At 43.5% G+C, this 25538-nt stretch overlaps 1 protein-coding gene and 1 long non-coding RNA gene across 3 annotated transcripts in view; one reads left to right on the top strand and one right to left on the bottom strand.

The window, feature by feature from the left end:
- The window catches only part of ZSWIM6 (zinc finger SWIM-type containing 6), a 170464-nt gene extending 165992 nt beyond the window's left edge, over positions 1–4472 (bottom strand). The window contains exon 1 of one of the 2 annotated variants that reach the window (XM_074952604.1): positions 4346–4472. Coding sequence is in view for 1 of the 2 variants with exons in the window: in XM_074952601.1 (XP_074808702.1) it covers positions 2558–3071 (514 nt within the window). In the remaining variant the exon portion in view is untranslated. Of the gene's footprint in view, positions 1–2557; positions 3072–4345 lie in introns of those variants that run through there. The other variant, XM_074952601.1, reaches the window with a different exon arrangement.
- Positions 3441–25142, top strand: LOC141987349 (uncharacterized). The gene is made up of 3 exons (XR_012639504.1): positions 3441–3736; positions 5324–5711; positions 22718–25142. It is a non-coding gene; the product is annotated as an uncharacterized LOC141987349 (long non-coding RNA).
- Positions 25143–25538: the final 396 nt, after the last annotated feature.

Genomic DNA, 25538 nt, shown 5'->3' with positions numbered 1-25538 from the left:
AACTGAATTCTGGTTTTGCCACAAGTGCGGAACCATAGCTGTCCCTCAGTCCTCTGGAAAGAAACAGAAAGCCAAAAACTAATGAAACTTAATTAGATTTTTTTTAAAAATGTCTCAACGCTGAACCACCCTCTACGAAGAGGGGAAGGGCACCGAGCATAGAGAAAAAGCAACAGAGTCTGCCTTTGGAAAATACATGACCAGGCAGAAATCACATTTGTAGACTGTATTTGAATTCAAATGAACCACAGACAGGATTAAAACAACTGAGTTCTCTCCAAGGATGGCAGTGAGGCAAAATTACACAAACACTAAAATTATGCAAAAGATTTTAAAATCTATCGGGCCTTTGGGCCCAGAAACTCCACCCCCTCAAATCTTTAAAAACAAAGCATAAATAAAAGGAAAAACTGATCCATTTTTGTTTTAAGTGCTTTGGAAGGAGGGGGAGAGAAGAGAGTTGTGAACTATCCTGCTGTTGGTTTCAGTCCATTTAAAAATGTCATCATGTCCATGCTCAAAAACTGATAGCTTGACAGGGAAGAGAAAAGCTCAGGCTTAAACTGCATATTGGGGAAGATTATGCAAGTCTGTAAGGGAAAATGGAATCGTGCAGCTTTAAGTCATCAGTCCTTCTTTCCCTTTGTCAAATCTTCACTATTTTTCAGGCAGTGAAAAGAAATAAGAGCCTCTTTTGTTTGGCTTCCCCTTTTCGGAGGCTGGCAGAAAACTGAAAAGGACACAAATAAACATGAAAATGAGAACAAAGTGCCAGGTCTTCCTCCTCCTTCTCCACCACAGGGAATTGCCTCACGGCGATTCGAGATGTGCAACTGGCAAATACACTCAGCTAAACACAACAAAACGAGAGCTCCAGCTCCAGCACAAGAGAACCTCACCCTGCACTGAAGTTTTATTAGGGAAATTATAACCCATCTGCCCGTTCTGTCACAGGGCAGCGGAGCCTGGATTGCTAGGTCTGTAAAGCCTCCCCCACCACCATCACAAACCAGGGGGTGGTTCATCCTCTCCCCATCAGAGCGAGCCAGGCAGTCAGGAGAGATGGGAAATCTACAGCCTTCCCTTGTCTTGTCCAAGACCCACAGGAAAATGTGAGCCTGCCATGTAGCTGCTCCAGCACTCTTATTGATGGGACTAACCCCTCCCCCCCAACACAGAGCTCCTCTTCCTCCTCCCTTCAGGGGGAGGAGGGGACCCCCCCCCCCGCAGCCTTTTAAACTAACTAGGAAGGGAGGAGTTAAATAGAAAAAGATCTATCTCCTGGAGAGGGTGAAGAGCAGCAGCAGGCGGCAGCAGCGGCGGTGGGGGGTGTGTGTGTGTGGGGGTGAGTATTGTTCCCGGAGAAGCAAGAACAGCACTTCCCCCTTTTGCTGTTGTCATGAAGCGAGGAACAGCTACATCCCAAAGCAACTGGCAGCACCCCATGTACCGCCGCCTCCATACACAGCAGCTCCCCCTCCTCCCAGCCATCGCTCAGTTCCGCCCCCCGGTCCTGGCAGCCCGGGTTGGATCCGCTATCTGGCAGCTTTGCTCTCCAGCCACCCCCCATCCCGCAAAGCCAACCGTGGGGCGATTCAAAGGCAGCCCCAGGCTTAGGCTGCAGTGTCTGCCGCAGCTGCCGACCCGCCCGAGCGTCGCTGCCGCGGATCCCCTACAAGTGCCTTTGTTCAGCGACCCGAATCTCTCCGCGCAAATTGGCTCCTGGCGTTTGTAGGTAACAGATCCCTGCCCCTCCCTCCCCCCACGGGGGCTTCTTCTGCTGATTCATTTCCTCGCCCTCCCCGGTCTGCGGGGCAGAGGCGGCGGCGGCGGGTTTGGCATCTCCTCTATTGTGGCCCAGGGTATGACGATGACCCGGATTAGCGGGGGTGGGAGGGGACACAGCGAGGTGGGACTGCACGGCCGGGATTACGGGGGGAGTGGGGACTGGCGGGGGGAGGAGTGTGAAGCGAGTTAAAGGGACGGGACGGGAAGCGTTTGATTAGCCGGGGGTGGAGAGCAAACAGGCGTGATGTGGGGTGTGTGAGAGGGGGAGAGGGCAGATTGAAGGGCAGTTGGTAGGCGGACCGAAGCAGCGTGTAACCTGGCCTTGGATGCCGAGGAGAGGCGTGAAAGAGCCATATAATCTGGCTGCGAGGGGGAGGGGACGAAGAGAGGAAATTACAAGGCCTGGATGGCTGGCTGGAAGCGAAGGGGGGGTAGGGAGAGGGTCGCTGGGGCACGGAGGGAGCGGAGAGCTGCAGGGCCCGGGCTATGGGGTAGGGTAGCGCTGGGGGGGCGGAGGCGGCAGCTGCCGAGGTGAGGTGAGAGGAGGAGAGCAGAGGTGAGGGGCTGGCCGCGGGGTCAGGGAGCTGGGCGAGGGTCGGAGCGGCGCTGTGGCCTGGGCAGGGATCACAGGTGGGTGACAGGCTGGCGAGCGGCCCGGAGAGCCCCCCGGGCAGAATTACAGCGGTGCGGGAGAGGGGCCGCAGCCCGGGTTGGGGGGGGGGGGGGGAAGGCTCCGGATGGCCGGCCCGGCTCCCGGGGAGTGACTCACCGACTTGCAGGACGTTATCGACGCAGCCGCCGTCGAGCAAAGCGATGCCCCTACGGAAGGGCAGGCGGTTCTCGTCGGCGGCGGCGTCCGCGGCCCCGCCGGGCGCGGTGCTGGCAGCGGCCCCCCCGGGGGCGGCGGGGTCCTCGGCGCCGGTGTTGAAGGAGGAGTACATGCAGATCTCCCTCTCGCTGCGGGGGAAAGACCAGTACACGATCCTGCGCTGCACCGGCTCCGGGATCCGCTCGAACCGCTCCTCCACCCGCTGGAAGGGCCACTTCTCCGCCACCTTGCGAGCCGCGATGTCCAGCAGGGATTCGGGGCTCTGAGTCTTGCCGAGCGGCAGCAGCCCCAGGGCGGCAGCGGCGGCGGCCGCTGAGGAGGGTCCGGCACAGAGCGCCCCGCTGCCGGGGCCGCCGCCGCCGCCCGCCCGTTGGCCCGGCCTGCACCCCGAGCCGTAGCCAGGTCTGCAGCAGAGGCGCTTAGCGGGGGGAGGGAGCTGACCGCGCTCCGCCATGATCGCGCCGCTTCTAAGCAGACAGCGGAAGTGGCTGTACCCTATAAACGGCACCAGGAAGAGAGCGATCGACAGCCGGAATAGCGGCACCGCCCATCGCCGCCATGTATGGGCAAGGGGGCGGTGCCTGCTGCCTCGCCCACGGCATAGGGCGGGGCTATGCAAATCAGCGCCTACAAACATAAATAGAACGGGCCGGGCCCAGCAGCCGTGTGCTAGTCTAACTAGCAGTGGGGGTGGGGACCGCAGCCGGGGCGGGGCTTCTTATTTTGAAAGAGGGCGGGGCCTCCTCTGGAGATGTCATATACTCGCAAGCCTGGGCACGCCCTTCGGGGCTGCGCGTGGTGGGAAAAGGGGGTGGGGCAGGCGCCACCGCCTTGGTGACACCATCTAGGGAATGGAATGTGGGGGCGGAGCCGTGGCGGCCTCAACCCGGTCACCATCGCTGGGAAAACCGAAGGGAGCGGGAAGGAGGGAGGAGTGGCACTAAGCGCAGCAGAGAAATACGGTAATGAAAACGAAGCTGTCGCTGGGCTTCCCTGCGCGTACCCCAGCTCGGTTCCCAGCGGTGGTAGCAGCCCGCCGGCATAGCTCCTACTCGCCTGCCCGGTGCGGGGCAGCCAGCTCCGCCCGCCCGCAGCAGAGCAAGGGCAGCCTCAGTGCCGGTAAGTGCAGGGGTCCCGGATCCCGCAGCGCGTGCGGACCCGCCAGCCGGAGGCCCCGGGGCTGGACGCCATGTGCCGTATGGGCGGCGGAGGCGCTAGGGCAGCGGGAGCGTCCCGCGCTGGGTCCGCCTGCCCAGTCTGGCTCGGGTTTGTCCCGCACGGAGCACCGCGTCCCTGTCCGGCAGCCGAGCTCGGGTCGGCGCTGGGGCAGCGAGCCCGGCGCTAGCGCTGCCCTGCAGACACCACGTCCGAGTTGCGGCTGGGCAGAGCCAGGGCGGGCTGAGGGGCGCTGTCCCCGGCGGTGGACGCGCCGCTCCCCTGGTGGCAAAAGGTCCGCCGAGTGACTCTTCCTGTCCGCCGGTTACTCTGCGCACCGGATGGGACTCGATGTGGAGTCGCGGGGGCGGGAATACAACTGGAACCAAAGCCAGGTCGCGCTAGGCACAGGCTGCTCCGTCAGCACGGAGGCTGAACAATCCCGATTGTACGCGGCTGAGGGTGGCTGCTGGCTGTGCTCCCCGAGCGCCGGAGCGTGAAGCCAGAGCACGAGTGCTAATTACGCGATGCGCAGCAAATCCCAGCCTGAGGCAGAGTCCTGGACTTAATTACCTTGCTTGAGACGGCGCTGTGCTTTGCCCCAGCTTCCTCGCTGCAGCTCGCGTTCTTACTCCTGTAGAAAGCACTAGACTGAACCGTGTGTTGTGACACTTAGTACTCCCTGTGAGCCTTGTCTCCCCTCCCCACTTCTAGCCTGCGCTGGGACTGCAGGGCCGCTTTTAATACGGTGTCTGCGTGGTGGCCAGGTTATGAAACTTCCGAGGCTACCTTATGTTATGGTTTAAAAGCTACACTCACAAGCAGCCAAACGGGACCAGAACGTGCTGGCCTGGTTGTAAAACCAAGTTTTAGGCCTGTTCCAAGGTTTCCCATTTATTAGGAAAATTGTGGTAACATGCTGCTTGTGGGTCAGTTCCTTCGGTGTTCCTCAGACTTGAGGGCCAAAGCACAGAGGCAGCACACGTACAAGAAGGGGAGGGGAAACGCTCTAAATCAGAGAAAATAACTTTTGAAAACAAGCCTAATTTTTAAAAGGCCTGTATTGTGCCTTGTAAGATCTTACCTGACCTACCTCCCTTCTCTTTGGGGGAGAGAGGGCATAAGGCTACTCCTAGCTGCCTAATATTTGTCCCTTCTGTCACTTACTAGTGTTACTGTTGTGTGGGTATAAATGCACAAACTAAACATAGAAGAGACTTGAATGAAAAAGCCTCTCTTTTTTTCCCAAAGCAAAATTTGTTACTTACAGAATGTTCTCCTTAAAACCACTAATAAGGACAGGAAATGAATATTGCAAATACAAACATAAGTGACCTATCTCCTATCAGTCACTCCTAAAATAACTGTTCCCCATGCTGTTGCATATTAAAGCAATTCTCACTTGTAGGTTGGCTTTTGTGGGGGGGCGGGCAGTTACATGTAGCCAAGTAGTATATGAGAAATTCTTTAAAGCATTCTAGGCAGGATGAGTGGTTTTGGGGGTGAGGAGGGGATAGATGTGTCTGATTACGGCTTTCTTCTCTTTCATAGAGAAAAGAACACCTGCAACCTCACTTAAGATATTTTAATTTCAAAACTGCTAAAGAGAGAGCAAAAATGGTTTCCTGGGAAAAGAGGCAGATCGTATTTTGAAGAACGGGTGTATATTGTAGAATCAGAGACTTGACAGCAGCCTTAAATAATCTCATTTTGGAAGAGCACTCTGGTTTCTTCCCCTGATGACTCTTATGGAAATCTATATTGTTCCATGACCCTTTTAGCCTAAGAGGTCAAGATAGCAACCATTTTTCTGTCAAAATCCTGGATGCACGCTGGTGCTGATTAAGGTTAGGTTAAGGCTGTAAACCTTCACATACAGCCCACATTGGAATCAAGCTCTGGCACCCCCAGTGTGATAGGCTTGATGCCACAACCCACAGTGAGTAAATTGAATGCAGTTAAAATATTCTGTTTGCCCTTGTGTTGAAAAGGAACTATAAAAATACTGGTATTAACCATCTGCTGTGGTTAATTTTTAGCAAATGGTTTAATGTGTAATGTTAATGTTGCAATTCCCATAGCGCACAAAGTGAAATATCTTCCACTGTTAGTTAAAATAAACTGTTCAAAACTGTATCTTCTAATCAACTCAAACAACCTTTGTTATAACATTTGTTCCAGAATGTGCAAAAGCAGGTTCAAAAACCAGAATTTGCTATTCACAAATAGTAGCAGAAAGATATCAGCTATTCAGTTAGTAGACCAAAGTCTGTTCTTGCCTCAGATAACTTCATTGGGGATGCACAGGTGCAAATAAGGGCAAAACTATATCTGAAGTTTACTGTACAATATTTTCATAATGTTGATGTGTAAACACTAGGGCTAATCAAAAATGAGAATTTCTCATGGAAAATTCTGATATTTCAACTTTTTGATCCAAATCAGGATAAAGGGTCAAAATATTGAAAGTTTTCTTTCACAGAACAAAATGCTGTAAAAGTTTAATTTTGAAATTCATTCTTTAGAAATCTTCAATCAAAGCAAAACATTTGGACACTTCTGACTTGGAACATTTCATTTTGGCTCAGTTAATCATTGAACAGCATTTGTCTGAACTGCTGTGGGTTGCCTCAGTGGAGTTGCAGATCAGGTGCTTCGTGTCTCTATTCTCCGGTAGGGGGCAAGGCTGTCCAGTCAGACTACCACTCCCATGAGTCACTGCAGCAGTTAAATCAAAGAGCCGTGATAGAGTCCTGCACATAGAGGAGAATGGTGGAGGGGCATAAGATACCAGGGCAGATCAGGCAAACAAAATTAAACATTTGTTTGGTTCCACAAACCAAAATATTTTATTTGGGGTTGATAATTTTTGATTTACTTGCAGGACATTTGAAAACTGCAGACTGCATTTTTACATTGATTGAAAATTCCCGATCAGCTCTAGTAAATACTTTTTTTTTTCTCCCTGATTGTGTTTGACATTTAAAAAAAAAAATCAGTGGAAAACCTGAAGACATCAGGTTATGCAAGTATCATCTTAATGTTTGTGTACATTATCAATTTCTCAATTTCTTTTGAAATAGCCTTGCTTTAATTTACAAAACTATTTAGATACTGTGTAGAGCCATAGAAAAATTAACATGGCAAGAACAAATTATAGTGGCAGTAATATTAAGACTTCAAGAAAATAATTTTAAACTAAACTTAAACAGAGCCCATGAATTGAATCAGGCCTGCATAATATATTTATATGTCCTGCATGGCATGTTTCAATTCTTAGCTTTTTTTTAAAGTTTCTAGCCCTCAGGGGCATGAAGAATATACATTCTGAATGTGACCTGAGTGTAAAGTGATCTTCTTGAGTGTGCAGACAGCATGAATCAACTACTCTAAAAGGTGTGAACCCCTCGCCTCCCACTAATCTCTTTTGGATATTAACGCTAAAGCCTAACACCACTTTAGCAAAGGAACCTAAGGGATTTAGATGCCCAATCCCCCTGGAATTTTAATGGGATTTGGGAACCTGAACACTGTAGGCTGAGATTTTAAGGAGTCTAAATGTATCAGCACTAACTATTTCATTGCTTATTTTAGCAGTGAAATTGCGTGGAGAACTGGGAGTTACTATAGAGAGGTTTCAGAGTAACAGCCGTGTTAGTCTGTATTCGTAAAAAGAAAAAAGAAAAGGAGTACTTGTGGCACCTTAGAGACTAACCAGTTTATTTGAGCATGAGCTTTCGTGAGCTACAGCTCACTTCATCGGATGCATAGCATATCGTGGAAACTGCAGAAGACCAAGAAGAAGGTCTTCTGCAGTTTCCACGATATGCTATGCATCCGATGAAGTGAGCTGTAGCTCACGAAAGCTCATGCTCAAATAAACTGGTTAGTCTCTAAGGTGCCACAAGTACTCCTTTTCTTTTTTCTTTTTACTATAGAGAGGGACATGCATAGAAAAAACAAAGGCAGGGAAGAGGTAGAGAAACAGAGGGATAGGGAAGGAAGAGAAAAATAGCAGTGGGCCTAAAAGGAAGCCGTTTTCACTGAGTGATGCTGAATGTGACAAGGAATTAAACAAAGAACTAAAATCTTAGCTATTCCATAAGGATCATAATACTCTACCCTCAATCTCTGTGCAAACTTTCCTTTGACATCAGTGGGCATTCAGCTAAGGTTTGAGGAAAGTATGTCATCCTAAATGTTTACTTTGTGCCCAACAAAAATGAAACTTGGCCCTGTCCAAAGAGTAAGTTTGATACCTCCTGTTTTAGACCAGTAATTTTGGCCCACTTTGGGGAAGGATCTGCTTTCACCTGTCATGCTATGATGATCTTGTGCTAAGTGCTGTACTTTCTGCTGGGCAAAAGCTGCTCCTAATAGGGTACCCATTTCCCAGGCAGGAAGAGTTAACTGTTACCTGGAAGCAGCTGATCCCACAGCTGCGGAGTCCTGCATGTAGATTTTATAAACTCCACACTTGCAGAACTGGTTGCTACCTGATGGTTGCTCTTTTGTCCAATCTGTTCCCTTCCCATCTCTCTGCCTTTATACATTAATGGTATACTTGGCTTATGAATAGGTCAATGACTAAGAATTTTTATCTTCTAAATCAGAGGAATCATTTTATAAGATTACATAAAGTATGCAAAATTCAATAAAAGCTAACACATGCAATCACAGACTAACAAAAAAAATCTTCATTCAAATAAAACTTAAAAGTTGCATAAATCTACAGTTTAATCTGAGCAAGCAGAACTCCCTAAACCAATGGGGAATTTGCCTAATAATCAGCAGCATGATATGTCTCTATTTTGTTAGCCACAATACTATCTCCAGCAAATCTTCAAATCAAGAGAAACAAACTTAAATTATTTGAGAGCACCAAGAAATACATCTGGGAGACATGGATTGCTTTTTAATGTACCTGTAGAGGAAAATCTTTAGGAAAGTCTTATGGGAGACAGCACAAGCATTTTGCCAAATAATTTTTAAAAAGCTTTGACACTTTTAGTAGAGATAAAAGCTGAAAAATAACCAGCTTGTGTGTCTTGGGATACAATATAAAATTCAGAAGAGAATTTGTACCTGCTTGCGAGACTAGTTTAATGAAACAGAAAAAACACTAAAATAAGAAATTACAGTGCTAAAGTGAGAAATATAATTAGGTACTTGGCACATTAATATGCTGCAAATTTTTGAAACAAACTTTAAGTGATCTGGTCATAGAGTCAAATACATCATTCTCCTTAGCTCCCACTCATGTAAACAAGATACCCTGACTTTGGTAGTGATTGCCACTTTGCTTTATAATAGCTACCTGTTGCAACATAACCCTCTTCATGGCAGTGGGGTGGGGGTGGGAATTGTCCAATAAACAAGTTCTACTATGAAGATTCAAAATCCGGAAGAGTGACAAAGGTGCCAGCAAGAAATGCTCTTATTTCAAACAAAAACAATGAAATATGAAGGTTATTTCAAACTAAACCTGGAAAAATTCCTAAGCCCATTTAAGAAATCCTACAAATATAAGAATAAATGGAGAAAGTCTGAGTCTATCCATCTGCCACTTAGCAGGAATAGCCACTTTTCATTATGTCCAGAAATAGCTACATATGTTGCTGCCTTAGACTTGCATTTCTTTTCTTTACTGGGAGGGGAGGGAAGGCGCACAGAGCACATGCCACACCTCTTAAAAGGATGTAGCAGCAGCTGTTCTCCTGACATTGTGCCTGAGGTAGCAGGTACAATTCCTTTCTCTGGGGTGGTGAATCTGTGTACCATTCCCATTGCAGCTGGTGGCTTTACAGCTACAGTCTGCCCCCTAAGCATGCAATTCTTTGGCCTTGGTAGTATTGCTCCATGAAATCATTTAACCCTCACTAGAAGTAACTACTGTCTTTGGGTCAAGAGATTACAGTTGTATTGTTTGTAGAACCTTTACTGTGCATTTGTAAGTTTGAGGTTTGTTTTTTCTTCTAGCAAACATTTTTGAGGATATGTGGGGAGACCTTAACTGAGCATTTCCTGGGGCATTTTTGTTTGAGTTCAAGTTTTAGAAGGCCCATATTCCAAAAAGATATGGGGAGAAAAACATGATATAGGGCAGCAGCAAGTTTAAGTCCAGCTTAACTAACTTTTGGTAAGGTTATTCAGCCAAAGGCTACATCTTCATAGCAACTCAAGGTACCATTAAAACTGTGTTCTGTCAGTGTTGAAGCATCTTTATAGTCTTCAAATAGTGTCACTTCCTACTAGCTGTAGCGCAATCCATGACTAAATTCCCAAGGCTTTTTTTTAAATTAAGTTGGCACATTAAAACTGCTTTCTGTGGGCTTGTCTACACTAACCGGGGGATCGATGAGAGACTATCGATGCAGCAGTGGTCAAGTTAGTGGGTCTAGTGAAGACATGCTAAATTTACTACAGATCGCTTTCCCTTCAACTCCTGTACTCCACCGGATCAAAAAGAGTAGGGGGAGTTGATGGGAGAGCATCTGCCGACAACATCGCATAGTGTGGAACCACACAGTAAGTAGATCTAAGCTACATCAATTTGAGTTACGCTATTCACGTAACTCCAATTGTGTAGCTTAGATCAAATTTCCTCTGTAGTGTAGACAAGGTCTTTGGCATATGTTTAACCACAAATTGTTGAGAATACCAAAACTGGAGGATGTAAAAAACACTCAGGAGGCCAGAACCAAACTGCAAAGTGACCTAGAAAGATTAGAACAATAAGGACCAAAACCAACAAAGGGGAGACTTGGGACTGATATGCAAATCCTACATTCAGACCAAAAATATAACTAAGCAGCTGCATCTAACATTAAAACAAGTTTATTTTTATCTTCTCCCTTTAATTTTTCATGTACCGAATCACCATGCTGGATACAAGGAAGGTGTGGAACTGGGAGGGGCGGTATCCAGGGAAAGATCTGTCTTCAGAAGTGATCCATAACATGAAAGTTTGAGAACCTCTGCTCTAGAAAACAGTGCTGGAATTGCTGTTATCTCAAGTGGCAAGACTAAGGCCATGTCGACATGTACAGCACGGCAGCAGTACTGATGCACCATACAGCACATCTGGTGAAGACACTCTGTGCTGACAGAGAGCTGTCCCTTCAGCATAAAAAAAAAAAAAAAATCAAACTACTTCCATGAACGGCAGAAGCTGTGTTGGCGGGAGCAGCTTTCCTGCTGACATAAGAGCACATGAGCGCTTATGTCACATAACTTATGTCGCTCAGGGGGGTGGCTTATTCATACCCCATAGCAACATAAGTTAGGCCATCATAGGCTGTAGTGTAGATATAACCTAAGTCCACAATTACTGAGTTCTCTGCAACTTCTTAGAGGTGGCCATTCTCATACAGGGAAAACCAATAGACCTGAAGAGAGCTCTATGTAGCTTGAAAGCTTCTTTCAAGAACAGTGATTGGTCCAATAAACGATATCATCCACCTTGTCTAATGAGTATTTTTCTTAAGACCCCTTGTTGGTTTCTTAACTGTATCTGTATGGCAATAGAAAATGTTTCTCTAAGAAATTAGAAACTAAGAGGGTTCATGTCTGATATTGAACTGAATATGTTTTCTTGGGTTTTAAAATGAGCATGTGCATATTTGTCAAGTTTTATACAGCATGTGATCTTCTAAAGTAGATGGTTATAACTCATTTGAAGAGTTGAAAATAGAGAAGCTTTGCCTCCTACTAGTCTTAAGTTAAACCAAATATTCTTTTGGATAAGTGTTACCAATAGTTTCTAAAGTTCAAAGTTTCTCTTTAAAAGTGAAAAAACAGGCAACACTGAATCAGCTCTCAAAATATGGCTTGTTACTTTAATTGAATTATAGGATGAGGCCAACAAGAAATGAACCTGAGTCAGAAGTTAATCTGTACAACTATTGGGAATAGAAATTTAGAATACTAAGCATACTTTTTTGATCTTTCAGAGCTTTCCAGAAACATTCAGAATATTTTGAGATTTCTCTCTAATTTGAGCCATGTTTTCCTGATGACATTGCCACATCTTTGCCTTTTAACTACTTTAAATAACTCCATAGGGGTAATTCTGAGTAAGACTGGCTCTTGGATGGTAGTGAAGATACCAGTGATTCATAGTCATGTGAATCCATGATACTGTGTATTCTCCCCCACAGTAAACTAGTGCACTGAGTTTACAACTACTGAGAATGGACCATGAGCAGGTATAACTGCTTCCTTATAAGCAGCCTAGTCATGTTAGGTTGCCCTGGTGGGGTAACCTAGTTCACTACTGCTGCTTTTACTGTAGGAAAGAAAAAAAGTAATTGTTAAATACAGGTAAAATGAATATGTGCAATGAAATCAGGAAGCTGTACATACTGGAAGTATCACCTGAATCTGTTAGATCTGTTTGAGAAACTAAAATTCTTGGTTTAGTCACATTTCTGTATTCTAACTTCTATTAGAGTTGTTTAATTTGTTCTCTGAACATTTGCAGAAGTTCTATATTTGGCAGGAAACTGGATGTAACTTAAACTGTAAACTTGTTTTGACTTTTCCAATAGATGTGTGCTTGAAAATATTACACACCCTACTTAAAGCCAAAACAATCTTATTTTTGTTTAAAAATAAGAATTGATGAAACGTTTTGCTTTCCTAGTACCAATATGGAAAAGTTTGATATTTGTTACAAGAATTTCTGAATCTTTTAAGTGTATTATCTTTCCTCCCAGGTATTTTTTTCTCTTTAAATATATTAATAGCTTCAAGCAGTTTCAGTTGTGATAGTATACTTGTGAAATACTAAAAAGCTTCCTCAAAGCTTAATCTTATTCCTGTCAGCTATTCTCCATGAAACATGTGACCGTGTAATCAGTGCAAGTTTGCATCTTATTAGTCCAGTTCATGAGCTGTCTCCCTCCTCCAGTCTCTAGGGAGTACCAGTATAGAAACTTACTCTTCAGAATATACTGTGTACAGAAAGCTGTAAAATCTAATGTCTTTTTTCTAAAGACATTTTTGTTACATGAAGCTCAAATATTGTCTATTTAAATAAACTGTTTATCTTAATGGCAGTCTATGGCAATACTTGACTAAAAACTAACTGACTAGCTTCTTGTGATATTCTGTCTATATTAACTCTTTTTCCCCAAAAGGAAACTACTTTTATAATCCCCAGCTTCCTCCCCCGAAATAGCTACATCATCCCTTTAGGCTTCCTTGCATTATACCCCACCCAATAGCTGTTGTGCTGTGGTAAGCAGCATATTTATTCTTGGCAGGAAACTTGGTGCATCTGAAGGGCATGCAAGCTTTAAACAAGTAACATCAGCCACAAAAGTCATCTGCCTGCCCAACTATTCCACTGTGGCGGAGGAGGAGGAGGAGAAGAAAGTTAGTTAAATGAAGCATTGGGGGTGGGGAGAAAAATCAACTGTATAAATAACATTAGTAAAGAATTAAGGCTATTGGAACCTTTCTAAATATACAATATTTATAGATAGTTTTTTCCTGACAGTGAAAATGTGTGTGCTGGTGGAATGGGTCCACCATAACAAGCCCCGCTCTTGCTCCCCAGCACGCTTCTGCCTCAAGACTTATTGAGGTTTAGCAGGCAGTATTTACAAGAAAGTAGCTTAATTAACCAGAAAACAATGGGGAAACTTCCCACTTCACCCTTATCCTAAAATGTACAGGTTCTATGCTCTTTCCAACACCGCTGCAAACCCAGTCAAAACATCTGTACACTGGGAGGGGAAAGCTGAACTTGAATTAAGCAGCTGGTGTTCCTGCCGTTTGTCACAGGGTATGTTTTTGGACACTGGTCCATCTTTACAGGCTGTGACCTAGGAGACAGAGGGTGGGGGGAAAGCGAAGGGGGGAGAGAAATGAAGGGTCAGTTTTTCTGGGACTTGCACAAAGATGTCCTTATGTTGCAAACAGAGGAAGTCAGTGACTATGAGTCTGAACATGTGCTGGAGGTAGGTTTTCTAAAAGTCCATTTCAACTTTAACCCCTTCCTTTCATTAAGATCTAATTCACAAATGTTCAAAGAGCCTTACAAACATTTTCTGCAGAACTAAGTTCTGGTTGGACTGCAAGTCTTCAGTGTGTGTTTCCTGCTCTTCTCGCCCACCCGACCTTCTTGTACAATCTTTTCTACCATAAACTGTCATCTTCTCTGCACAGTTCTCAACATTGTACTTTTCTAGCTTATCCTATCAGTGGCTCAGGTCCACCATTTCCTCTCCCCACATAGGACCTTGGAAACTTTGCCAGATACTTCAGAGCTAGAAGACTAAACCTACTAGCCGTATACAGAAGTTGGGGAACAGGAAGATAGTTAGCAGCAGTGCCAGTGTGAGAAACTAGCCTTCTCTGAGCTACTGGGAAAGTAGTGGGGATTCCTATGATAGCACTCTCCCTGGAGAGCTTCCTTCAGGGCTCTTATCTTTCATACCAGCCTGTGACTAGTCAGCATCTGAAGTCTGACCTGATGGAAAGGAGCATTCTTGTTCTGTTGCTCACCACAAACCTGGCTGCCAGAGTTTTATAAAGGCAATCTAGGGCTCTAACCACACCATGATGTGGCCCTGCTCTATTCCCCCCTGGAAGCGATAGTGGCAAGAGGTTCCCTTCTCATCCCAGAAAGGCAACAGCAGGGGCCTTCCTCCCCTGGGAATCAGGGGCAGTAAGAGGGCGTTCCCTTTACCTACTGGAGAGGTAGGGGTTGCAGCAGGGGTTTTCCCAGTACTTAACCCAACAGCCAGTCCAGCTGCTTGAACCCCAGCAGAGGGCTCTGTATGGCAGGAAGACAGAAGGGCAGTGAAGCCAGTCTATCCTATCCCAAGCAAATGGAACTGTCCGCTGGGTTAACAGACTCTTGCTGGCTGCTAAAGGGTGGAGGGTCCTTGCTATTTTGTGGTTCCTCACAGTCTGCTGAGAGGGAGCAGGGTGTCACTCCACTACACTAAGTTGAACCCCTTCCTGGTTAATAGCCCCAGTATCTACTTCTCCTCAGTGCTTTGCCACAAACAGTAGCATGAAGGTGGCTTGATTCTTTATGGCTTCAGTGTTGCCCAGGTGGTTCTGAATAGCAGCAGAGAGACCTGGGAAGACACTGGCCAGTTTTCACTCTGCTGTACTTCACCAGAGCTCTGAGCATCAGTACAGGAACTAGAGCTTCCTGTGTTCAAACTGAAGGACAACACTGCACGGGCTTGTACCCTGCCCCTAGCTGGACAGTTCTTTGCAAACAAGTGCTAGACACTTTATATTTTTTTAAATCCTTATTCTCCAGCACTTATTGGCTCTCTCCTTCCTACTGACTATAGGTGAGTAAATTTTTGTCCCTTTTATTTTTAAGCAGGGAATGGCAAAGGAGGAGTAGAAGAACAGAGGAAGAGGATGACAAGAGACCAGCAAGGGTGGAAGTACAGTTTAGTACATCAAGCCAATCCTTTTCCACTGCACATGGCACTTACTACAAGAGAATGAGGGTCCACCCTAAATTAGTTCTAATATCTGGAAAATCCTCCTCCTAGAACTGGTCTTATGCTCAAATAAGTCAGTTCCTTACACTCCAGCCCACCCCACCCCAGACAAATGATGCTATAGCGATAGCTGTGTGTCAGCCACCTCAGCTGCTGAAAGGGAAGATGGGGATCCTCCCCACTGGTTTGCAGTCTCTTGTGTTATTTGTGATGAACTCTGTAGGAAACAGAAAGCTAGTGCCTGCTCGGGTGAAGCATTTTCTAAAAAGAATGGAGTTCTCATTTACAAACTACCAATATTGAAACTGCAACCTGTGGTGACTTATTACCAACACTTAAAAGAAACGGAGAATCATTTTAAAAGAACTGTGGGATATGTCTAAACTGCATTACTGCCATCCAATGTGGTTTTATCTGATACTATTTAGAAAAGAGGGATTATAACCATGGCAACACTTATATCATGACGTGCCACTAGCAGTTCCATATATAGTGTAAGAGTGAAACTCGTGTACAGGACAGCAAGTAGCGAGAGAATATGGAGTTCTTTTTTTAAGGAGAGATCAGGATGACCATAAAGCTTACCGTTTTGCTTTCTCTGAAGGGACTAAAACTGCCTTTCTTCAACCTAGTCTTCCAATAGTAACACCACAAGTCTTTTGTTTACACAGTTCACATCTTGCTGAGCATAGTTGTAAGAAGGTAAATATTTATATAGAATTTGTGTCCTGATTTTGTGAGGTAGTCAGATACCACTGGCGGGCAGCATGACAAATACAGTGTTTGGGTGTAACAAAATACTACTAATCTTCATCCACAGCTATAATGCAAACATTCAGAATAAAAATTGATTTTCTCAACAAAAATATTGATGTATAATTGATTTAAAAAGCTGAAGGGTTTAGTTCTTTTCTGCAGACATGAGCTAAGCACAAGGGTAACTCCCTGACATGAGAAGTTACGGTCTAAGAGAATTACTGGAAAGCTATGGGTAATAGACATAAATGAATATGCTATCTACAAATCCCCTTTTTTTAAAAGGGAAACAGTCAACTTAAACACATGCTTTTGTGTGACAATATTACAGGCTGTAGCAAGTAACACTGAATAGAAATATTTCCTAATTAGTATTTGTTAGTTATACAGCACTTTGTTAATGTCTAATTTCACTGTTTCCCCTTAAGTTAGTTTTCCCCTTCTATGTGGGTCCTGCATGCAACAAAGAGAGAAACATGTTAGAATGAAATAAACTACACAAGTTGTTAGGGAAACCTGGGCAAGCTTAGAAATACTTAAAACTTTTAGAAGTTGACTAGATTTCAAGTTGTGCCTCATGAACAGATGCTGAATACAGTGACTGTTTCATGTTGCTTTCAATCAACATTTCAAGCCAGCACACCAGCCTGTTGGTAGAATTACTTCTTCCTATGAGTCAGGACTAGAGATGACAGTCACTACTACACTGCATTGCTTATCTCCTATCTGTGGATGCTAAACCATTGTGCTATTGCACCTCAAGTGTAGTTAAAGTAATTAGTTTACACAGATAGTGCCCTATCCTTCTCTCCCAGGAAAGCAAAATGGCAGAAAACCTTTCTGTGAAGGTGCACAAAGAAAGGCAGTTACGTAGGATGTTACCACCATCTCTGCATAGGTCCTGATTGTTTCTCATCAGGAATCCCTCTGGGTTAATGACAAATGCCAGTGTACTGGGGCCCATGCTGGATATAGGCTTGCTGGCCTCATCCAGAAGAGGGAATAGTGTATCAGATGAGCAGTACTCTAATTTGCATATTGCTTAAGGAAAGAATTGCCTTTCTGCACCTTTTCATGTGGGAGGGAAACATGGTTTTAGGCCCTGATCCTTTGAGGTGTCCAGTGTTTTCCCCTTGATAGATCACTAGGAGCAGAGGGCATTCAGCACTTCATAGAATTGGGATTTGTTTGTGAAGTGTTTTGCAGTCCTTCAGTATCAAAGGCACTAAGATAACTAATAGTAATATTTTACTACTGTGTGCAGCATCCCAATTCCCTCCATCTGTGTATTGAAAACTAGGGAAAAAGTCCTTTTGTAGTTACCTGAAAATTTCCTTCCTGTGCCTAGATCCACAGATTGATTACAGTGGGTTTTCCAGCCTCTTTGCTGCTTGGGGCCAGAGTCACACTGGCAACAGGGCAGTACCTTCTCCCTGATGGCTCTGGAGTCTGTCTGAACCAGTCCTGAATGATCTGTGCAAAATGAATTGTTTAACATTGTAGTGTTGGGAACTTATGGGAAGGAATGTGAAACTATGTATCAAATGTAAGAAGTTGGGAAGCGTCTGAGTGAGATCAGCATTGCCAATAAGAATCTTTTTTTTTTTTTTTGTGATATCTATGTTTATCTTTAAGCCCAGATGAACATTCTTTACTTGTAAGGTGGAAAGTCAGGTGGTAAAGACAGATTGGTGGTTGATGTCCATACAATTCAGGTAATCTGTGGCAATATTTTGGAAAGTGTTTTATGGTAAATTATTTGCTGTCACACTCACTGCAGTAGATCAAGTGCCAGAATGCTGTGTAATGCCAAGGTGCCAGTCGTCATGTGCTGTGGGAAATGAATCTTCAGATACAGTCCTTGGTGCAACTCTACAAAGCTGGAACTAATTTAAGAATGGTAATTTGGTTGAATAGTGTTATGCAATTTGCCTGTAGGACCTACATGTACTAGAAGAGCATTAAATGGTTTCCCAACTTATTTTAAATTTCATACATAATTGTGCACTCCTTTAAACTAGTTCCCAACAATAAGTGTTCTACAACTCCTTTTGTAAAAATAAATTAATTAATTCAAGGCTGGTTCAGACAAGTCCAGAACCACTACTCAGAGGCCTCCACATAGAGGCATAAGTTTCTGACCATACTACTCTTCTCATCCCGCACCAACTAAGAAGTCAGTGTAGAAAACAGAACCAAGTCTCATGGGCCCAGGCCTGCTTGCCCGCCCCTCTGCAATGTCAAGACTTTTGCTATACCTGGAGCTAAGTGTATCTCTCCCCCTTTCCCAGTGAGATGTGAGAAGAAGCACTAGTATGCGGGAATATTTCATTTGGCTGGTTATGAAGGAGTCGGTCCTTTTCTGCTTAGCTGCTGCCCATACTGAGCCTTCCTCTATGCCAGGCAGCTTCATGTTATCTTTGACCAGGGATTCCTCTGCTGCCACCCCCTTTCCTTAACATTAGGTGGCCAATATTTTTAAGAATACTGCTCCTTTCTCCTCAAATTAAACTAAAAGTAAGAGGATTTAAAAAAAGCGATCATGAGTAAGAGGCAGAGGCAAAAGGCATCCTTTAAAACTTTGAAGTCAAATTCTACTGAGGAAATCAGAAAGGAGCATAAACTCTGGCACATCAAGGGTAAAAGTATAATTAGGCAGGCCACAAAAGAATGAAGACCAACTAGCAAAAGGTTTTGGAACAAACTGATAAAATAAATAGAAATAAGTCACCAGGACTATCTAGTATTCACTCAAGTGTTCTACAATTTCATATTTGAGTTCCTTCAGAACTACTAACTGTGGTATGTAACCTATTGCTTAAAATCAGCCTCTGTACTAGGTGACTGGCGGATAGCCAATGTAATGCCAATTTTTTAAAAGACTTCAGAGGTGATTCTGGCAATTACAGGCTGGTAAGGCTAACTTCAGTATCAGGCAAATTAGTAGAAACTGTGCTAAAGAACAGACACACAGATGAAGATGATTTGTTGGGGAAGAGTCAACATGGCTTTCGTAAAGGGAAATCCTGCCTTGCCAGTCTATTAGAATTCTTTGAGGTTGTCAACAAGTATGTGGACAACAGTGATCCAGTGGATAGAGTGTACTTGGACTTTCTGAAACCCTGTGACAAAGTCCCTCATCAATGGCTCTTAAGCAAAGTAAGCTGTCATGGGACAGAGGAAAGGTCCTCATGGATCAGAAACTGGTTAAAAGATAGGAAACAAAGGGTAGGAATAAGTGGTCAGTTTTTAAAATGGAGAGAGGTAAGGGGAAAGTGGTAAATAGCAGGGTCGGGCCCCCCGGCCCCCAAGGATCTGTCCTGGAACCAATTATGAATCTGTTGAAGAGCAATGATCTGGGAAAAGGGGGCAAACAGGGAGGTAGCAAAGTTTGCAAATGATACAAAATTACTGAAGTTAGTTAGTCCAAAGCTGACTGAAGAGTTATAAAGGGCTCTCATCAAATTGGATGACCGGGCAACAAAATGGCAGATGAAATTCAACGTTGATAAAGGCAAAGTAATGCACTTTGGCAGACATTATCCCAACTATACGTACAAAATGATGGCGGTCTACATTAGCTGTTGCCACTCAAGAAAGGGATTTGGAGTCATTGTGGATAGTTCTCTGAAAAATCCACTTAATGTGCAGTGTCAGTCAAAAAAGCAAACAGAATTAGGAAAGGGATTGATAAGACAGAACATATAATGCCAGTATATAAATCCACCTTGAATACTGCATGTTGCTCTGGTTGCTCCATCCCAAAACAATCTTAGAATTGGAAAAGGTAAAGAGAAGGGGAACAAAAATGATTAGAGGTATAGAACAGCTTTCATATGAGGAGAGATTAAAAAGACTGGGCCTATCAGCTTGGAAGAGAGATGACTAAGGGGGGGGATAAGATAAAGGTCTATAAAATAAATGGTGTGGAGAAAGTGAATAGGGAGGAGTTACTTACCCCTTCACATAACACAAGAACGGTCCTCACCTAATGAGGTTAATAGACAGCAGGTTTAAAATAAACTGAAGGAAGTACTTCACGCAATGCACAGTCAACTTGTGGAACTCATTGCCCGGTGATGTTGTGAAGGCCAAAAGTATAACTGGGTTCAAAAAGAATTAGATAAGTTCATGAAGGATAGGTCTATTGAGGTCTATTAGCCAAGGTGGTCAGGGATGCAACCCCATGCTTTGGGTGTCCCTAAGCCTCTCACTTCCTAATCCTGGGACTGGACAACGGGGGACTTGATAATTGCCCCGTTCTCTTCAGTTCTTCTCAAGCATGTGGTATTGGAAGACAGGATATTGGGCTAGATGGACCATTGATCTGACCAAGTATGGCTATTTTTATGATAAACCCTGTGTCCCAGTGGTATGGTACTCAGGAATGGAGGAGACAATGTGGGAAATCTACTCGTGTCTTTTTCTTTAAAAGAATTTTCTCAATCATAAACATAGAGGGAAGCACCACCTCCTGGCAAGCTGAAGAAAACTGACTTTTGCTAAGAGTGCTTATAATTTAATTAGCAAGGGTATTTTGATAACATAGCACAGTGTTAAACTGGTGTAAAGTCTTTAGAAAATACCTGTCCCGTCGCACAATCTGGTCCATTCCAAAGATAAAATATTTGTCCTTCAGATGTATTTTTGGTGCCTTGGGGTAAGATGACATCTCTGGCAAGGATGATTTTGCTGAAGTGAGAGCGGGGGGGAGGAAGGGGCAGGGGAACTCCATCAGAGACAGGGAAATTATCCCAAATTTAACTCCAATGTGGTGGCAGGACTTTAAACTCCCAAAAGCTCTCCCTCCGCCCTGTTTTCCCACCCCAGTTAGTATTTTACTGCTGCCCCTGACTAGAGGCTTCTTTCAGCTACCCTCTCTTGAGAGAACTTCCTTCTTTCCCTTTTTGAGGCTGCAGCTGCAGCTTCCCTCTCCTGGCCTTGCACTCCTTCCTCTCTCCCCATGGCCATAGAATAATAGAATCATAGAATATCAGGGTTGGAAGGGACCTCAGGAGGTCATCTAGTCCAACCCCCTGCTCAAAGCCACCCTTATCCTGTCCTAGTTTAGAGAAATATTTTATTTTACCAAAAAAAAAAGGCCTCCCAACCCTCACCAAGAGGGAAGCATGAATGATTGCAAGGGGACCCCAACTGACTGTGTTTGCATTGGGTCCCAGATGTGTTTGAATCAGTCCTGACAACATCCTTCCCCTTGAGGCCATTTTATTTAGGCCCAGAAATAGAGTAATCGGAACTAAGTGCAGTTATTTGTAGGTTTGTGTATACAGCATATTCATTGTTTGTATATGCAGCACGTTTGTTTGTGTACAGCTTCATTTACATATAAGAAATGAGGTATTTCTTCTGTATGCTTTGTATTATGCTGCTTACTATATTTGCTGCTACTGTAGGTAGATAAATAGTGTCTGTGTTGGGTACAAATATGGGAACACTTGTATTATTTAGCATGCCAATAATGTAATTTTAATTGAGGGTCAGCCAACCCAACTTCCAGATTTAAAAACAGATATTGATTTTATGGAGAATAATTTTTAAGGGTTAAATTCATTGCTGGTGTTAGTAGGAACAGTTCTCACTGACTTACCAGAATTGCACCCTCTTACAGCAGTGAATTTGGCCAAGGTCTGAAGTGAGATTCGACTTCCCATCACATAGCAAAAGGATATTTAAACTATTTAGATCTGAGTTGGATCCAGATTCCATACTGAAAGTACAAAGCTGAAAATGAGTAATTGTGTATGTCTGCCCAGCCACTTCTCCATTTTGAGAATTAAAATGATTAAAATTCACACAGTTGAACCCAAATGAGAGCAACAGCATTTTTAATTTTATCTATAGCAAAATAAATCAGGAAGAAGTGAAAAAAATGTTAGTGTATCCCGCTCCCATAAGGATACGAAATGACATTGGTCTTAACTTGAGGACAATGCCTTTTTCCTGTAAACTGGAATTGTACCTGGCAGCCATTCAAGAGCCAGTCCTGCTGAAATACAGGTACTGTTTCCTGTGTGTATTAGCTATCTGAAAGGGGTGGGATGAGGATGGGACCATGAATGAGCAGTTGTGGAGGAAAGCACAAGTTGTGTCCATTTGAAATAAGGGCAGAGCTGATGCTGCAGCCTGAGCTGCCTGGGAGAGCCTCGGAAAAAGGTTGGCTGAGGTAGGCAGAGTTACTCACGGGGAACACCACTTGCAGCATCGCCCATGGTTTAAAACCCACAATCTGGGATATAATCAATAGCTGCTGGGAATAACAAAACAAGAAATAATTGTAACCACTGTGCCAAAACCTTCACAAGGCACAATTTTTTACATTTTCTACTTATATGGCCTAAAGTATCAGAATGGGATAAACCCTTGATAAACAAGACTTCCTACTTTAAACTCTGCAGGAATTATTGTTAAGACTGACCACAACCTATGGCCAGGTAAGCCTGCTGTTTACAAAATTTGGGGGACGAAGCCAGAGGTGCATCTACTTCTACCAGCCCCAACTGATGTGAGTAGTCTTGACTCACATGGGTACAGTATTTCCACTGAAGTAAATGGGACTGTTACGTGAGTAGGCGCTACATGTCTGAGTAAGGGCTTGCAAGACTGGGACTTAAATAAAGTGCTCTCGAAAACAAAATAGATATCAGATTTTGTTTTTCCCCTCTCAAACGTGTCTTTTTTTTTTTTTTTTTAGTCACTCCCTAGAAGTGAGTGGAGTGTTACTCAGTAAATCTACTTGTGGGGTCAGTCATGGAGGATGCAAACTAAGTTGTACAGCAGTGTCCTGTGGAATTCAGTAGCAGCTCCAGACAGCTGCAAGAGGACCTGTCACCCTCTGCACCTGACCAGATCCAGCAGCTTCCACTCCACTCAGGAGCTTGCACCACCTGTGAAAGAGCTTCTGAATCATCTTGAAGAGCCTACATCCTGTGCTCATCAATAGCAGACCCAAGAGCATAAGTCCATGAGAGGATAAATGTCAGGCCTGTCATTTCACCTTTTCCCCTTCCCCGTCATTTCACCTTTTCCCCTTTCCCTCAGGTCACCTTCACAGTACAGTCTCTGCATAGCATCTGATTTACTAAAATTTTAAGTGATCTCTGGACTTTTTTGCTGTGGGTTGTCAGTTCTTCCTTTTTCCCATCCAACCTCTTTACTACCCAGCCTCCCTTTTCCTGTCCAGCCTGTCTCCTTTCTCCCTCTGGTTTTCTTCCTTCTGACTTAGTCCTAAAACTAATTTCTTCCCCACCAGTCTCATTTCACCCACTCCTATTTCAATGCAAGATAACCAATAAGAAAAGATTACCCATACCTACCCCATTAAGAGATATGCATAACAATTTAAGCAACAGCATGTTGTAATCTTGTCCTCACCTTCCCTCCCTCTACTTGTTTTGGCTCGTATCTGTTTAGACTGGAAGTTCTTCAGTCAGGGACCAAGATAATTAATCTATAAAGCACCAAGCCCACCTTACATTTGATATAAATACCTAAACACATCCCCTTCTCTTTCTAGGGTATGCTGATATTAGAGAAGAAATACTGCCATAGAGAAAAAATGACTTTCCCTTTTTCTTTTAATTTTAAGTTTAATATTAAATACAGGCTTTCTGTATGCCAAAGATTTCAGACTTAAGCTAGACTGATTCTATTGGTAAACGAAGGACCATATATGTCCCTCTACGTGCACATGAAAGCTGTTAATGTGGATATGGAGCAGTATGTGTCCCCAAGGACGCTACAAAATTGCCACAATAAAAGAAACTGAGCTTTACTGAAAAAAGTGGCACTACAGGAAGATAACTGTCCTGGGAACATAGGAACTGTCATGCTAGAGTCAACTGGTTGTCCATTTATCCCAGTATTCGGTCTGTGATAGTGACCAGTACCAGTTACCTTATAGGAAAGTGCAAGGAGCCTGCCCATAAGGGAAGTTCTCCCATCAGTTAGTGGATGGCTTTGGCCCTGTAACATAGAGGTTTTATATCTTCTATATCCTGCTAATATAACTGCATGTTCTCCTCTGAGTCTAATCTTTATTAAAATCCTACTCAGCTTTTTGCTTTTGTGACCTTTGTAGGCGTGAGTTCCAGAGCCTTTTTTTTTTTTTTTCCTAAATGCAGCATGTATTTCCTTTCATGGGTTTTAAGTGTTGCCTCTCAGTTTAATTGAATATCCCCTTATTTTTTTTATTATGAAACATTAAATAGGAGAGTTTCTCATTCTCTGTGTACCGCTATCATGTTGTCTTCTTAGTCTCAGTATTTTTAATTTCTCTTCATACAAGAGTCTCTTCAAACTCCTAATTTCTATTTCTACTATGCTATGCTTTTAAAAAAGATAGGATAAGTATTGCTGAGCACAGTATACTAGGTGAGTGCATTTTTAGGCAAAGTTTAAAAACTTTCTATACTCTGATCAGATCCCACTGCTACCTTTTTACAGAAAAGCAAGAATCTAGTTAAGACTCATCTGTCCCCAAGCTGTGACAATTCAAGATAGTACCAGAAATCAAGTTGAAGTGATGAATACACTGAAAGCTGCTATAGGCTTTAGAATCTTTCAGAATCTTAAAATGTGTAGTGTATTTATATTATTGATACTTTAAAAATGAAATTTAAAAATGCTATGGGCAAGATATGAAACAGTAAATAAAACGAACATTTTATTGCTCATTAAAATAACTTAAATTCCTCTACAATTCATTAAAAACTACCATAAAAGAAATCATTCCAGGGTGCAAGATTGTAAGGATTAACTTTTCCATTATTGATAGCACTGTCTTTCTGCCTCAGAACACGACAAATGCATGTGCATGCATATAATTCTGTATGGCAGTAATCATTGTTACTAACATTTAACAACACAAACATATACCTCTGAATCAGTTGAATAACTGAACAAATTCAAATAGCTTAGTTTGAAAATGTAACTTTCTTCTTTTGAATAAGCAGTTTTGTTATGGAGCTAAATCAGTCAGTTTAACAAAGGGCAGTATGTTGATGAATTATGTATGTTTTCTGCATTTTCTGCCTGCTGATAATTGACAGGTATCATGGCACCTTCTACTAGCTTCCCATAATTATGAGCCACATATCAAATACAGACTTGTATACTGTTTCCCCTCCTCAAAGTGGTCTTGTGTTTTATTTAGAGCTTACAGCATTTGAAAATTTTCTATTTCTCTCACTCTTGATTCCAGGCTATTTTACCACATAATCTATCCAACAATGAATTAATAATATTTCTTCAATGTTAGTTTCACAGAGTCATTCAGGCTGTGTGTTAGATTGTGTGCTTAAAGCAAATTTTAATAAGGATACTCTGATACCACTGGAAACGTATCTTTTAATTGTTTAAGAGCTAAGCTACTGTGTGGAAACATAGTAAGACAGATATTTAATGACATCTACTTTAATCATTACAGAGTTATTCAGGTATTGACAGGTTAAAAACCTAATGTCTCATGGAGAAAATTGAACAGCTATTTCCTTGGTGGTGGTACATATTTAATT

Source organism: Natator depressus, chromosome 5 (assembly GCF_965152275.1).
Source record: "Natator depressus isolate rNatDep1 chromosome 5, rNatDep2.hap1, whole genome shotgun sequence".
NCBI classification, from domain to species: Eukaryota; Metazoa; Chordata; order Testudines; family Cheloniidae; genus Natator; species Natator depressus.
Note: the sequence above shows the minus strand (reverse complement) of the source record. Positions and strands in the feature narration are given on the sequence as shown.